Source organism: Bison bison, unplaced genomic scaffold (genome assembly GCF_000754665.1).
Source record: "Bison bison bison isolate TAMUID 2011002044 unplaced genomic scaffold, Bison_UMD1.0 scf7180017864302, whole genome shotgun sequence".
In the NCBI taxonomy this organism is placed as follows: domain Eukaryota; kingdom Metazoa; phylum Chordata; class Mammalia; order Artiodactyla; family Bovidae; genus Bison; species Bison bison.
In genome coordinates this window covers 4,395,510-4,411,148 of record NW_011494874.1, presented here as the reverse complement: position 1 = coordinate 4,411,148, position 15,639 = coordinate 4,395,510, and the positions used below count along the sequence as shown (strand labels likewise).

At 53.0% G+C, this 15,639-nt stretch overlaps 1 protein-coding gene across 1 annotated transcript in view; it reads right to left on the bottom strand.

The window, feature by feature from the left end:
• Positions 1–15,639, bottom strand: part of BCL11B (B-cell CLL/lymphoma 11B (zinc finger protein)) — a 101,446-nt gene that overhangs the window by 76,940 nt on the left and 8,867 nt on the right. Inside the window, 1 exon segment of the mRNA XM_010851430.1 lies at positions 10,497–10,865. Within this exon segment, the coding sequence (XP_010849732.1) occupies positions 10,497–10,865 (369 nt within the window).

Genomic DNA, 15,639 nt, shown 5'->3' with positions numbered 1-15,639 from the left:
GGCCCCACCAGCGCCCCCGGCCCCAAAGCGCGGGGGCAGCCTCGCCCGACTAGGGGAGCCAGACATTCCCCGCACGCAGCAGGCTGCTTTCTGCATCTGGGACTGCGGGGCCGCGGGCGGCACGACCCCGACGCCAGAGCGCGGATCTTGTTTGTGTCTTAGGCCCCGTTTGCGTGTCTTCCCCTCCTTCCCGATCTCAAGCAAAGGCCAGGTCAGGAAAATTACATACTTCTTTTTCCCCGGGGAATCAAGTCGCCTCGCCTCCTTCTGCAGGGAAAGTTTTACAAGCCAGTGATGTCAACGATGCCGGGAGAAGACCGCACTGTTTAGATTTCTTAATTGGCTGGCTTTGAACTCGGGGTAGGAGGGGGAAAGACTCCACTGGCTCCCTTGGAGAACTTGGTTTTGTGGGGTCTAGCAGCCTCAACCTTTTCAGCCAGTCTCTGGGGTGGGAGGGGGCCATCAAAGGTTTGTCCTGCTTCTCCTTTGAGGAAGGACCCTAGATGACTGTGGTGATACTAAACCCAGGACAGGCAGTCCCTGACCCCCAGCCCCAGGGGAGGCCCCCTAGAACCCTGCTGGTTGTGTGGGGCAGGGGCGGGGGTTGCGGGGGGGGGGGGTGGGGGGGGGCGGGGTTTGTGCTAAACTCTCCAGATGCCATTCTCTGGCCCAAAAAAGCCAGAGGACCAGGTACCAAAAAGAGCAGGCGGGCTACCCGCTTCCAACGCAAGGGATGTGGGTCAGATCCCTGGTCCCTTTATTTTTTGAAATAAAGCCAGTGCTTCCTCTGCTACTTTCCTGGATCCCTTTGGTACCTGGTGTCAGGGGTGACAAGCATGTTTTTTGGACGCGGCTGGGTTAAACAGACGTACTCCCCCACACACCATCGCTTCCCAGGCACTGGGGCTGACAGGCTGCGGGTCTCTGCACATGAAGGTTCATCGTGGGTGGGCAAGGACCTGTTACACCTTTGAATCTGGACTCACCTGCCTACACCTAAGGCTGTGTCCACACTGGCAACATGAAGGCCATGGATGCTGCCCAAGGGTCAGCAGCCCTGATCAAACAGTGCCCTGACTTAGAGATCGAACTGGCTGTCGCAGGCTGGGGGGGTCCACCCGCTTTGGAAGTCACATCCAAGTAACTGCCCTCTCCTCTCCACCAGGAAGGGAGGATTCTGACTTCTCACCTTCAACCAAAGACCCTTGCATTGCTATTTTTCCACCCCAAGGAGCCTGGGGGTCCCAGTTTCCATGCTGTCTGAACAGCAACAGGCAACCCCTCTCCCAGAAGGGTCTCTCATTCACAAGGTGCCACCTCTCCTCCCCAGGCCTCCCCCTCCCACATGATCCAGCCTCCCCACAGACTCCTCCTTCCTGGGGACGGCCCCCTCCCCCAGGGGCGGAGGGAGGAGGCCTCCAGATCAAAACCAGTAGATGAAGAGTACCCTAAGGAAACCCACTTAAAAACAAAATAAAGCGAAGCCTTGAGACGTCCCTGGCGATTAAGACTCTGTGCTTCCAACGCAGCGGGTGTGGGTTAGACCCCTGGTCCACAACCAGGATCTTGTACGCTGCCACAAACAAACAAGATGAAGTCTTACATTCTCCAAAAAGGCCTCCCCCAGCCCCGAGGCCTGATCCACCGTGCCATCTGCAGCGCCTGCCTGGGCTCAATTCCAGCAAAGCTGACACTCCTGCCCGCTTAGGTCACTAGTTGCCGCTTAGCAGTGCCTGGGCCAGGGTGGGTCCAGATTTTGTGGGGCCTGAGGTTTATACAATTGGGGAAGGAGAGGTTCTCTTAACAACCACACCACCAGCCCCCATCTACAGGATGAGGGACAGTGCCCAGAAGGGGCCAGGTCACTCGAGGGACCGAGTCTAAACTTGATGCCTGTCACAGGGCAGCACCAAATCCTCCCAGAAGAATCGTCACAGCTTGGAGCAGAAAGAGACCCTATGTATCCTTTAATGTAATACTTATCATTTTCAGTCACCAATATCTTCTAAGAAAAATTACTTCCTAAGCCCACTATGTAACAAATGAGGAAAGTCCTGAAATGAACTTTCTTTATTCGATAAAATTAAACTTCTAGGCTTCTTTAAAAAAAAAAGGGGGGGGAAGGGAATTTAGGTGGGAAGTTGGAGTCCGCCCCTCACCCTGCACAGGCTCTTGCACCTGTTAGAAACCGCTGGTCACTCCTTTTCCACTAAGGAAGCTCAGGCCCAGAGAGGGGGAGGGTCTGCTCAAGGTCACACAGCATTCAGGGGCCTGCCTCTCCCCAGGCTTCATGCAATAAATCCACAGGGCTGTTGCTAACCCAATCCTGACCCTGGGGGTCAGCTCCTAATAAGATGGCTTTTGCACAGATGGCAGAAGGCACAAACAATCCACAGACAGGCACAGGACGGCAGTGGGGTGCACCCCACACTGCACCCCGGGTTCCCTCATCTGCATCCTTGGGAAACTGGGAGCAGAAGGGGCCCTGCCAGCCACAAAGACCCACAGGAACCCCGGGTGCCTGGGCTCCCCGGAGATGACCGGGTGAGGACCCCCGAGCCACCCTGTGAAGGTCACTTCCTGGCTGGAAGTCAGGAGCTTGGTTTCTAGACACGACCATGCCGCTGACTCACAGGACATGAGCAGGTTAGGCAGGCATCGTCCCTCGCCCTCCGACTCAGCACAGCACAGGGTGGCTGAGCAAGGCGCCTACCCTCACTGTGACTCAGTTTCCTCATCTACAAAATGAAAGTAGGTCTGATTTACCGCCCTACTGGGGTGGAGACAGTGGATGGGAACGCGGGATGAAATATGACCACGGGCAGTACGGGCTTCACCACAGGAAAGAACACGACTGCCGGAGTTCACACCCGGGGCCCTCGCTCACTGGCTATGTGGCCCTGGGCCAGGGACTTCAGGTCTCTGTGCTCTAGCTTCCTCTTCTGCACAGTGAGGCTGCTGGGAGGGTCACATCAGTTAACATGTGTAAAGCCCTTCAAACAGTGACTGGCACGTTGTAAGCTCTAATGAGGATGTGTTAAATTAAAAACCCAAATACGAAAAACTCAGATCTTTTTGTCTCCTCGGTGAAAGAGGACTCCAAGGGCACAGGGTGACATCCAGGCTGCCTTATTTATGGAGCTGTCTTAGCCCACTCCTGAGAGATTCTGGAGCTGCTGGTTATGCATTAGTCAGCCATGAAAATTAGGGAATGGGGGGTGGGGAGCTGTCAAAAGGCTAATAAAAAACTTAAGTCAACTGCTAACTATTTACTGCCAAATAAAAACCCTAATAATAATAATAATAATTGAGGCTGAATGTTGGTTAGGTTCTCCTCTTGAGAGCCCAGTGCCTTTTTCTCTCTCTCTTCCTTTACTTTCCTTCCCCTTTTCTGCACTCCTGCTGGAAGTATGGATCCACCTATATGAATCAGATTGTAAGGTCCCTAACCCAAAAGGGGGAGGAACTGACCCTTTCACTGACCAGTATTTTGCATCTCCTTCTTAGTTCAATACAACTTCCAGCTACGACGTAGTACTACAGTCATGTTGTGGAGCTTACTGACACTCTTTGCCATGGTGTGAACAGATTACAAAGGTTACCTGCTGTCTCCCACCTCCCTGAGACCACCCATCCCCGTTTACAGGAGAGGAAACCAAGACTCCAAGAGAGGAAACAGTTTGGCTTGAGCTGCAGGGCTGGGCACCCTGGTGTGGCCAGAGCCCTGCCGACAACCAAGTACGCAAGCTCAGACATGTCTCTTAACAGGCGAGGATGGGCAAAGGCAGAGATCCTTCCAGCTCAGGCCAGAACCCCGCTCACTCCACTGGCGACTACTATTTAACAGTTACAAATGCACATGGACCTAGCCATAGGCGTGTGTGTGTGTTCCTGTGTGTGTATGGGTGTGTTCTCAGTCACGTCCGACTCTTTGCAAACCCATAGACTGTAGTCCGCCAGGCTCCTCTGTCCATGGGATTCTCCAAGCCAGAATACTGGAGCAGGTTGCCATTTCCTTCTCCAAGGGAACTTCCTGACCCAGGGATCGAACCTGCGTCTCTTGCACTGCAGGCAGATTCGTAACCACTGAGCCACCTGGGAAGCCAGTATACACATACGTTGTCTAAACCACACCTTAGAACAAGCCTGACAGATAAGAAAGGTTAACTCCATCTAACAGGAAACTGAGATTTGGACAGGTGGACACTTAGCTGAAGGTCCTACAAGAAGTCACCAGCAAAATACCAGTTCTAGCCCTGGTCCATCTGTATTATTGCTTTTATGTTATTGCTCTTCTGCCACCTGTCTCTCCAAACCTTTACCGGCAAGTGTGGGCAACTGTATTGAGCGTGCCTGGGACTGCATCAAGGTTTCTGGGGGCCTCAGGTTTCCTGGCAGTGTTTCCAAGGGTCACACCTGAGACAGGCTTCAAAGAACACCTTGAATGGGGTCTGGAGATAGTGCCTGCCGTCAATGGCTCCACCAGCCAGGCAAATTAGAATCCCTCTCCCTAAAAGCCTCCATACTCTGTGCTATATGAAGAAGCCAGGCAGACCCAAGTCTGATTCCACTTTGCTGTGTGACCTCGGGCAAGTCCTTAACCTCTCTGAGCCCCAACTCAAAGTGGGATTAGAAACATCTATTTCAGAGTGGTAGGTTAACAGTATCTGTTTCAAGGTGAGATTTCAACCCAAGAAAAGCACCTAGCTCAGTGGGTGGCCCCTCTTACCCACCACCCACCAGCCCTGCCCAAGCTCTGAGGTCAGTCCTGCAATGCCCAGCTTATCCCAGCCAGAACCTAGGGCCATGTCCGTCAGACAGAACAGTCCACAACCCCTTGGTGCAGACAGAACTAATAATTAGCTGTCACGATTTAATAATAAAAAAATATAATCCATGCCACAACACACATGGATTTAACTAATCTTAATTTGAAGGAAAAATAACAACTCTAAATATATCAAATGCAGGGTTTTTTTTTAAGACAACCTGCAAGTGGGGTTTATCTCCAGTTTCCAGCACGAGCAAGTTATTTAGTTTCTTCCACTGGCCAAGCTAATATTCTTTTCTCACACTTATTTTATTTATTTTTTACAGTCTGAAACGAACGTTCTCCAAGCAGCAGTGTAAATCCCCTGGCTGAGCAGAAGCCCTTTTCTGCAATGCATTTTGTCAGCGGGACCCCAAACCGAAGCCCTGGTGCGTGCCCTGCCCGCCACGTGAACGCTGCCCTCCACCCCCAGGAGCATCTCCAGTCCTTCCCGGCTGCTGATAAAGGAACCAGATGGAGCCATCACGGCACGGACCTGCCCGCCACCTCCAGCCCAGGGGGGCCTGCCACCCCCTGTTACCTGCTGCTTGTCTCCGCATTGCTCCAGAAATCTGACACTTGGCGTTTGGGGGAAGGAACAAAGAAAAGGCCCACCTATGGCTGACAGCTGATGGCTCATTCCTCCCTTGATAGCTTCATTTGGTTGTGGTAGGGGTGATAACGCGCAAAAACGAAATACCTGTGATCAGGGGCGATACAGTGGGAATTCTAAGGCGGAATGTGGAGGGAATGGCTGAGAGACATTCATTAAAAGTTTTAAGGACACTGACTCTGAAAGGCAAGCATCTCACACCACCAGGCGGGGTCCACGCTCTTTTCAAAGCTCTCCAGATGCTTCCATTTCTCAGGGGTCTATCTGAGCCCAGACCCTGTGCCGGGTGGGCGCTTAACACTCTCATCTCATTGACTTCTAAGCATGAAGCCAAAAAAGCAGGTGCAGACGAGGAAACTGGGATCCAGAAAAGTGAAGCGACTTGCCTGGGTGGGCTCAAAAATCCCACCCTGGGCGACTGGCACCAGAGCAACTCTCACCTTCAACCCTCCACACCGCTCCTCCTAGGCAACTTGCCCTCAAGTTGTCACCAGATGACCAGTAATGTGACCGAAGACAGGAAAGGAGGGGCCACACACCAGACGGGACACGCAACTGTCGTCCCGTTGTTTCCGACGGGCAGCCTCAGAACCCAGTGGAAATTTCTCCCAGATCCCAGGGAGACCAACAGTCACCATTCTAACACTGGGAGATGATGGAGCCAGAGAGAGACAGCAGAGCATCCCTGAAGGAAGAGGGGCCCACTTGTTTTCGCAGCATGCATGCCACACACACGTCCTTTCTAAATGTCACAATTATCGTTAGGTAGATGAGGACCCTGCAGCTCAGAAGGGCACGTCACACTGCAAGTGGCCGGCAGAAAGCAGGGTGGGCCGCAGACTTGAGCTCCCCGGTGGGGATGGCAAACCCAGACACCCCTAACCCCGCTTCACGACACCCCTCCTCGGGACGCTCATCCCAGAGAAGAGCTCAGAGACTCATGCTCTTGGCAAAGCCTGGACCTTGCTCACCTCCCCTCCCAGGGTTCACTGCTCCTGCTGCCCTCGATGGATGGGTCCCCGAGTTCCATCAGAACCCTCCTCAGAGGCAGGGATGATGTGGCGGGAAGGGATCTTAAGAAATAGGAAGAACTCCTATACAGGTAGACGTGTATCAGATGCCTGCCCCTGGGTCAGATCTCCAGCCAAAGCCCCTACCTCTGGCCAGCACCAGCCCTCCATCTGCAGGGGAACCTTGGACAGAAGCTCGAGGGACCTTCTCCAGCCCCGGCACACTGTCAAAAAGCAGCACCCCAGAACTTGACCGTACACATCAAGGCGGGACAGCTCACACCCTGCTCCCACCACGCGCCTGCCCCATGGGGGCTCTTTCCAGTGGGGATGTCCAGGGTGGCGGAAGGGCAGGAGGTTCTAGTTGAACGAATGAAGGAATGCAATAGGACGGGGTCCCCAACCTCCAGGATCTAACACCTGATGAGCTGAGGTGGAGCTGATGTAACAATAACAGCAGCAAAGTGCACAAGATATACAATGTGCTTGAATCATCCCCAAACCATCCCCCCACCCTGGTCAGCGGAAAAACTGTCTTCCACGAAATCAGTCCCTGGGGCCAGAAAGGTTGGGGACTGCAGCCCTAGGAAACAAGGCTTCAGAAACATCCTCTCTCCACTCTCCTACCCCTCTATCATTAAAAAAAAAAAAAAAGTAGTTAACTAATCTCTTTATACCCATCTCCAGAATACCATCCCAAGGAACGAGTGCCACTCTGGGGTAATGACTCACAGAATTCCAGCTCAGTTCTCACCCTGGGGATGTCCTTAATAGTGGAAGTGCACGCGTGGCTCAGTCACTTCATGTCCAACTCTTTGCAACGCTATGGACCACAGCCCGCCAAGCTCCTCTGTCCATGGGATTCTCCAGGCAAGAATACTGGAGTGGGCTGCCATGCCCCCTCCTACAAGGGATCTTTCCAATCCAGGGATCAAACCCATATTTCCTGCATTGCCTATATTGGCAGGTGGATTCTTAACTACTGAACCACTGGGGAAGCCCCTAACAGTGGAAGGGACCCCCCACATATTTACAGATCAGCCCTGCCCAGCCCATCTCTGGAGCCCAGCCTCTAGAAGCACTTGGTAGGAAGAGAGTTGGGACCTGCCTGTCTGGACCACGCTCAGACTGTGGGCTCCAGGAAAAGCAGGACCCTCACGGCCACATGGGTGCCCCGCCTCAGACCACCAAGCCAGAGGCCAAGTCCTAGGAATCAGCACCACCCACACCAGCTACCACAGGGGTGCATGGACAGGCTGGAGCATCCCCTCCCAGCCACGGCCAGGAAGCAGGGACAGGAAAGGCCTGGGTAAGGCCAGCAGTGCCCGGGGCTGGGGCAACAGCTGTGTAGATTTCCGGAAGCCCCGGCGGAGAAGCGCCTGGAATTCCTATTCCCCCTCTTAAAATATAAAGACTCAATTATCTTTGAGCAGCTTGCTTTACACATGAATTGACACATTTATTTTACAATAAATAACTAAAAGTTATCTGTGTTTCCTTTACTGTTAATCTACACAGAGAAATAATAAACAGGGCTTGTCTACAAAAATGCAACCACCGCAGTCCTCAGAATTCAATTAAAGCTAAAATAATTAATGCTCCCACCATATTAAATGACTTTAAACATTTAGCTACTGAAGTTTTTATTCTTTAATCTTTCCTTTTTATTAAATTTTTTTAAAAAAAAGAAGAAGAAGGAAAAACTTGGTGTCAAAGTAGGGAGGGGAAAAGGCAAAAAAGGAGCCTGGGAAGGAAAAATCATGACGGGCTGTTAAAACGGAATGGTCGTCTTTAGCTGACACAGCATGGAGACTGTCTCGTGCCTTTGATTAAAATAACATTTTAAATGCTTTGAACAAACATATCTCCTTAGACTTCTAAGGGATTATTTTACATATTTTTTCGAGGATGAAGAAATCCATTCGTCCTGTTGCTGAACAGAAAAGGCCAAGAATATCTTTCGTCACACACAGAATAAAAATACTGTAGGCCGCTGCAGTATTACAACCCCGAAAAAGGGAGGGGTGCAGAGGGCGGCGGGGGGGGCGGTGGGGGTTGAGGACAAAGCCGCCTTGGAGATTAACTTTGCCTTTTATGAAATCATATTTAGTCGCTTTCTTAAACAAACCTCCCCACAGTGATCTGCAGCCTCTCATTGGAAAATACCTTCCCTGTGAAATGAGGATTTGGATGGGCCCTGGCGAAAGCAGAAAGCCTTCCCATTGAACCATGAATGGGGCCCCTCTCGCAGGCAGAAGCCACTCCCGAAAGGTCTGTGTGCCCTGATGCCAGGTGTCTGTGCCACCGGTGAAAACTGTCTCTCAGCGTCGGACAAAGAAAAGAAAGACAGACACAGGGGCCCAACACCTTCCTCCGCGTCAGGGCTCCGGCCCTAAGGAAGGCGGGACCACTCAGACCTGCTCTGCGCTCTGAGAAACCGGGGCTGACGGGACTTTGGCCTGAACACGTCGGACACTTTTCTCAACGCCCTGGGCAAGTTAAGAGTGTGGGAGATTTCACGCTAGGACGCCCGCCAGAAGGCCAGCCCCACAGGCCAGTCTGGTTGCACAGGGTCTCCCCAGGGCCCAGCCCATGCTTGCAGGACTCGGCACTCCACTGCAGGCCAGAGACAGAGTTCATTAACCCCATTGTACAGATGGGCAAAGGGAGGCTCAGGGTCACAGAGCTGCCCGGTGGCTGCCCTAGAGCAGCTGGGCTTGCTGCGTCACCAGACTGACTGCCTCCTGGGTGATGGCAGGGTGGGGGTGGGGGTCTCCTGGCCACGCTCATATGTCCCACCCATGGGAGCAGAGTGTCCTGGTTCCACCAAGTTCACCCGCCCACCCCAAGTAGCACCCAAAGCCTCAGTCCGCCCAGCATCTCCGCTGGTTTCCATGACCCAGACGCAGTGGAGATGGATACAATCTTCTCGGCCAGCCACCTGCTTGCGGGTGCGGTGCCAGAAAGTACCCCCAGGAGAAAAGCCCCACTGGCAAAGCATTTATGGAGCTCCTGCTCTTTGAACCTACCCACCCGGCCCGCCAGGACTGTCCCTCCTGGTGACACCAGGAGAAACTGAGGCTCAGACCCCGAAGGAGCTTGTCCGAAGTCTCCTGGCAGGATCTGAGCCCTGCACGCGCTCCGAGAGCGTCCCGCCGCTTCTAGGAAACCCGGGCCAAGTTGGGCCCTGAGCTCAGGAGGACAGACCGGAAGCCACCACTCTGTGCTGCATGGAGCACAGGCTCCCTGGAGGAGGCCCTGGCGTGCCGTGGCCTTGACCCGAACAGAACTTGAGGCCAACTCCCCAGGCCTGCCCGAGGACACCAGCCCCTGCACCTGTTCTTCAGGTGATCAAAGCCAGCCATCCAGGTGGCCCACCAGGTAGGCGTGCCAGAGGCAATGGCCAACCTCCCCCAAGGAGCACCGGCTCCAGCCAGGCTCCCACGAGCCCCTCCCTGGGCCCACTGCTAGCACCAGGCAACATCAGAAGGGGCCTCTTTAGACAGATGGGAAACTGAGGCCAGAGAGTGGATGAGAAAAATGAGGGCCCCCAGCAGGCCCTGCCCCCACGCAACATCTCATCAAGCCTCACAACAACCCTCAACAGATAGGTCTCATTCACTCCATTTCACAGATTGGGAAATTGACTTTGTCCAAGATGTGAAGAAGAGATTCCAACGCGAGACGGTCGGGCTCCAAAGCCAGAGACTAAGCCAAGAACACCAGCAAAGTCAGGGCCAGCAAGCCTTCCCAAGGTCCGTCCTGCCCTCCCGGCCAGCTGTGAATAAGGCCCCCACCACGGAGTCCGTTGCCAAAAGCAAAGCAACCCTCAGCCCGCTGGGCCTCTCCGAGCCCCAGGCCTCTCTCCCGCTGAGGGTCACCCGGATGGCAGCCCCTCGGCAAGGGCAAGCCCATCCTGGTAGCCCCGTGGGCCCTCCCAGCACCGCCACCCTCAGACAGAGGGTGAGCCCCTCCCCCGGCAGAGCGAGGGGCGAGGGCGGGCCTGGGACCCGAGGGGTTGGGGTGGCTTCTACAGAGGCCGGGCGAGGGCAACGTTCCATACCTGCGAGGTTCTCCTGCTTGGGGCAGACGCCTTTCGTGGGTGACAGCAGGTGGTCATCCTCATCGGGGGTCACCTGGATCCCGATCTCCACCGGCTCGGACACTTTCCTGAGCTCAGAGCGTGAGGAGGGCGGAGGGCTGCCCTTGTCCAGGCCTTTGTCATAGCAGGCCCCCAGGCTGCCGCCACACTGCTTCTTCTTGTGCTCTATAAAAACCAGGATGTCTCCCAGGGGGAAGTTCATCTGACACTGTCCACAGGTGAGCAGGTCAGGGTCGGGGCCACCCACCATCAGCCCCAGGCTGCCGGGCTCCTCTATCTCCAGACCCTCGTCTTCCTCGAGGATGGCGGCCTCCACATGCTCAGGCTCTGCTGGAGAGAGAAAGCACAAGGGGAGGGGCAGAGAAGACAAGATGGGCTTAAGGAGTCACAAGACCCATCGTTCATTCCAACCCTTCCCCACCGAGAGGCAGGCGCCTCCGCTTCGGGATGCGAAGGGTTCACCACGTTCCCCACCCAAGACTCCTGGAGGTAAGGGGTTCGCCATCCTGCGTGCCACAGATGGGCAAACTGAGGCTCTGGGCACAGCCCTTGCAGCTCCCAGAGGTTGCCCCTTAAGCGGTACGGATCTTACGGCTTTCTAGTTTATTTCCTGCCAATTTCCCCTCAGTTCAGCATAGGGACACGCGCATGACCGCCTGCACATCCGCACAATCCTGGTTCCACCGGGGGCTGGACCATCCCCAGCCTGGTGGCAGCATGATGGAGAGGCATCTCGAAAACTCTGTAACATCTCAGAACCACCTGGGAGCTTTGAAAACCCCCAGGCACCCAGGCAGTACCCCAGACCAATGACACTGGGAGTCAAGCTTCAGGCTGTCTTTTTTTTTTTTTTTTAAAGGCTCTCAGGTGATTCCAATGGGCAGCCAAGGCTTAGAACAGTGAGCCAGAGCTGTTTCTCCCTGCTGTGGCGGGAGTCGCACACCCCTCTTCCCTCCCACCTTTCATTCAGGTCCTCCCCATTCATGAGCGCCCCTGCTCGCATTCCTCTACCTGAGACCTGGCTGCACACCAGACAGGAAAACAGAAACCCAGACGGGCGTCCCGGGGCTGGTCTTTCCGAGAGAAAGAAAGGACCGGGGCTCAGAAAGCAACAAGTGAGCATTGGTTCAGAAAGAAATATCGAAGGGGAAAAAAAAAAAAAACGCAGGGAAGAGACGCGGCTAGCCGGCTGAACGGGGCAGCCGGCTCCCCTGCCAAACACTCTGCTCCTGGTCAGACTTCCATCGCTTTGTAGATTTTGCCGACACTCACCAACTCCCTACTGTCTTTTTTTGTTGGTCGGTTTTTATTTCACTCCCAGTAAAAAGAAAAGAAAAGAAAGCTCTTCAGACTCCAAAAGCATTTCTTGGCAGATGACAAACCACACTTGCAATGGGCTGAACGTTTTCATATTTCTTTAGCAGCCGATCTACCTACCTCCTTTCATTTTTGTTTTGTAGGGGGCAAGGGACCCAAATATTTTGAAGCTAATAAACACCTCAAAAAGCAGCAACCCCCTCAGGAAAACCTGGGAGACGCAGCCAACCAACAGGTCATAAATAAGGCAACTGGACAGCAAGGTTGCATCCACGCTCAGGGTCTGAACAAACTCGAGGTGGGATTTGTCAAAAGCAAATGTCAATGGCCGTGTAGACAGCACCAGTGGGGGGGGTCTTCCGAGAAGCCAGGGGGCAGCCAGGGGTCTGAAACCCAAGGAGGCAGGTACGTTTTAAGTTGTGTGGCATTTAAGAAAGGATGATGAAAACCACAGAAGAACAGAGGGAAGAAACAGAGTGGAGGAAAACACATTCCGTGGCAGTGAAGTTATTGACGGGCCAGAGCCAAAGAACAGATAATTTAAGGAAAAAATCCTGTGGCATCTTCCATCCTACATTATAAATCACGGCTCTGTGTGTTCTGAGCACAAGCTTCTTCAAGGCCTGTGAGAGTCTGTGTGGAAGACCCAGCAGACGGCACAGGACACGGAACACACGTGAACCATGCATGCACGGGTAGGCGCCCAGGTGTTGCGGAGAAGGGAGGTGACAATCTGAGATCCCACCCGTGCTTCTAGAAAAGCAAACAGAGCCCTCGATGAATTACATGTAGAAATGCACTGGCAATGTGGCTGCCCAAAAACACCCCACAGACGAAGAAATCCAAAATCTCTTGTCTGCATACCTCTAACAACAAAAAAAAAAGGAGCCTAGAAGGTCAGAGAAAACAGTGTGCACAAAGGCGGCCCCAGAAACCATTAATTATACTTTAAAAAGAAACCAGAGTTTACTTAAAAGGGAGTTGGAAGACAATGCTACATAATTAATTTACAAATTTATTTTATGAAAAGATGCTTTGCTATGGTTAAATGTAATCACAACCCTCACGCCGAACAGTGTTTCTAGGGGTACCCGGTTCCCCGCACACGATTTGTCAGAATGTTAAAGGTAATTATTCGGTGCCTCTTTTCCCTTTAATGATCTAACATTGAGCAATACTGTTTATATTGAAAAGCTCGCACCTTTAATTACCAATTACATATACATAATTTCAGAGCCAAAGGAGAAGGGCTGTGAAAACAGTTCTTTAGAAATATAAGGACGTATTGTGCACCATTGCTAGAGAAGGAACTCTTAATAAATGGGAGGAGGATGTCAAAATATTGTTTTGTTAAAAAAAAGAGAGAGAGAGAGAAAGAAAGAGAGGCACAAAGGAAATGAGCTGAAAAAGCAAAAAAAAAGGACAAAATGAAATTGAGAATTCAAATCAAACAGGGGTGAGTTCTGTGGTAGGAAGAGTGGAGGTACCTGGCCCTCCTGAGCGGACCTGGCACTCGGCAGTATCTGTTAGGGCATTTGATAAAAAATAAAAGACAATAGTTCATCCATCCGAACCGCAACCTGATCATCCTTTCTGTGCACAGGGAGATGTTTTCTGTCGTCTAATTTCATCTTGGCTTCCCCGTCTTGGTTTTGCTTTTCATTAAACTTTTTCAGCCGAGTCCATCAGTCCGTTGTCCCCGGTGGGAATTTTGAGAAGAAGCCTGAATAGTTCCTCTCTGCTGGGGGATTTTAAACTACATAAATCTCAAACTTCTTTTCTCTTGCAAAAGAAACAGGCTAATTTAAAAATGAGCAAAGTTCACGCAGGCCTGTTCCTAGGTATTCATCCTTCTCCTCTCCATCTTTTGCTAAGGGACTCTACCAGCACTTTTTCATTTTCCTCCTTTTTTTTGTTTTGTTTTGTTTTGGTAACATCTGGTATTCCTTCCTTTATTTGGCAGTCTCTGCCTTTTCACTTTCCTCCTGCTGCAAGCCTCGTGAGCCCCAGTAATCGAGTTTGAAAGTATCCGAAGCCGTTGACTGGGCTGCAGGTCTGAGTTCTGCCTCCAGGCCTCTTGCAGCCAGCCAGCCAGCCTGGGCAGCCAGGCTCCGCTGGAGTCCTATCCCTAAGACCGCTCTGAACTCAGGTCCCTAGACCCAGGGTCCAGCCCTCCGCCTCCTCCAAAGGGGCCCAGGAGGAAAAGAAACAAAAACATCTCCTTCCCCTCCCACGTGCGGTGCTGAAGGTAAAACTCCTGGAGATGACAGGGGGTGTTCGCCCAACTTCAAGGATTGGGGTTTCCTCTGCCCACTCCACCCCACCCCACCCCCTCGGGGCGTGGAGCCCTGGGCTCTGGCTGCTGTGGGAGGCACTTCCCAGGAAGGCAGCAACGTCACCCCAAACCCCCAAACTGTCAAGCTTTTAGGTCAGAGCGGGTGGACCAAGACAGTTTGCTGAATCTCATGCTTGAGGCCTTCGGAGACACCCCCAAAGGCGGGCTGTGGTTTCATTTCCGCTGGCAGGCGGATACCGAGCTGGGCGTAGGGGTGCATGTGTGTGCGTGTGTGCCTGTGTCCCTTCTTAGAAGCCGATCGCTCACAGAAGAAATAAAAGGAGAAAGAACCACTTGCCCAGGCTCAGAGAAGGGCACAGCGAGATGGGGCCTGCCCCCCCAAACCCTTCTTCCTCAGTCCTGTGGGCGCAGGTGGAGACCCACTATCCCGCACAGGCTCAGAGGACCGGGCCCCTGCCTGACAGGCAGAGTCACCCAAACTGCCACCCAGAGACGAGAAAGCACCAGGAAAGAGAAAAGTCACACATACACAAAACAGCCTTTCAAACTCCCAGACCCTACCAACCAGCCCCTCCGGCTGCCTCGTCCCACAGACTCCAGCCTTTTAAAAATAAAAATAAAAAAAGAAGGCAAAGATGAGGTCCTTTCCTCGGAGAGGATTTCCGCTTTCACACAAAGCTCCCCCAAGAGTCAGCAGCTCTGGAAAACCCTGCTGCCCTCACTGTCATGAGCCGAATAAAGTCGACGGATCGCTGAGACATTTGACTCAACAGGAGGAAAGATGACTGAGTGCAGCTGATGACTTGTCCCAGCAGCAGGTACCTGGCTGATGGGTTCTGAAACGTGACATCCTGAAGCACATGGACAAACATATATTTACACACACACACAGTTACACGTTTGTTGTCATTTTCTTTTACAACAAAACCACATTTCATTTACAAGGCGAGGCCTCCTCCCAGTTCATCAATACACTTAGAAGCAGTGAAATCAGGGTTCACAGATACTAATGGACATTCCTGTTAAGTGGACGGGGAAACACTTGACCCTCGGACCAGTTCCCCCATGCCTTGGGCTGGCCGGGAAGGAATTTGGGCAGAAGACAGAAATGGAAAGACATCATTAACACCAACCAGGCCAAGCAGCCCACAGGCCCCCCCAGCAGCTGCAGAGGCTTAGCGGGCCTTACCTGGCCAGGGATCCCCACCCTCCTCACACGCTGGGCTCCAAGGGCCCTGCCCGCCCTGGGTCTCCTCTAACAATTGCCCCTGCAGCTGCCCTTCGGGGAATTCCAACCAAGGGGCCGGCCTCCTGCTGTCCCCAGAGCCCAGAGCATGTGCCCTGCCGCACACACAGCACACAGGCCTGCGTTCCCTTAACCCTGCGTTGATTCAAATCCAAATCTCTGTCCTTAATGGCTAAGCCACAGACCAGGAGAAACCCATGGAGAATCACTGTTTCGGTGATGGGGGTGGGGTGGGTAGGGGAAGG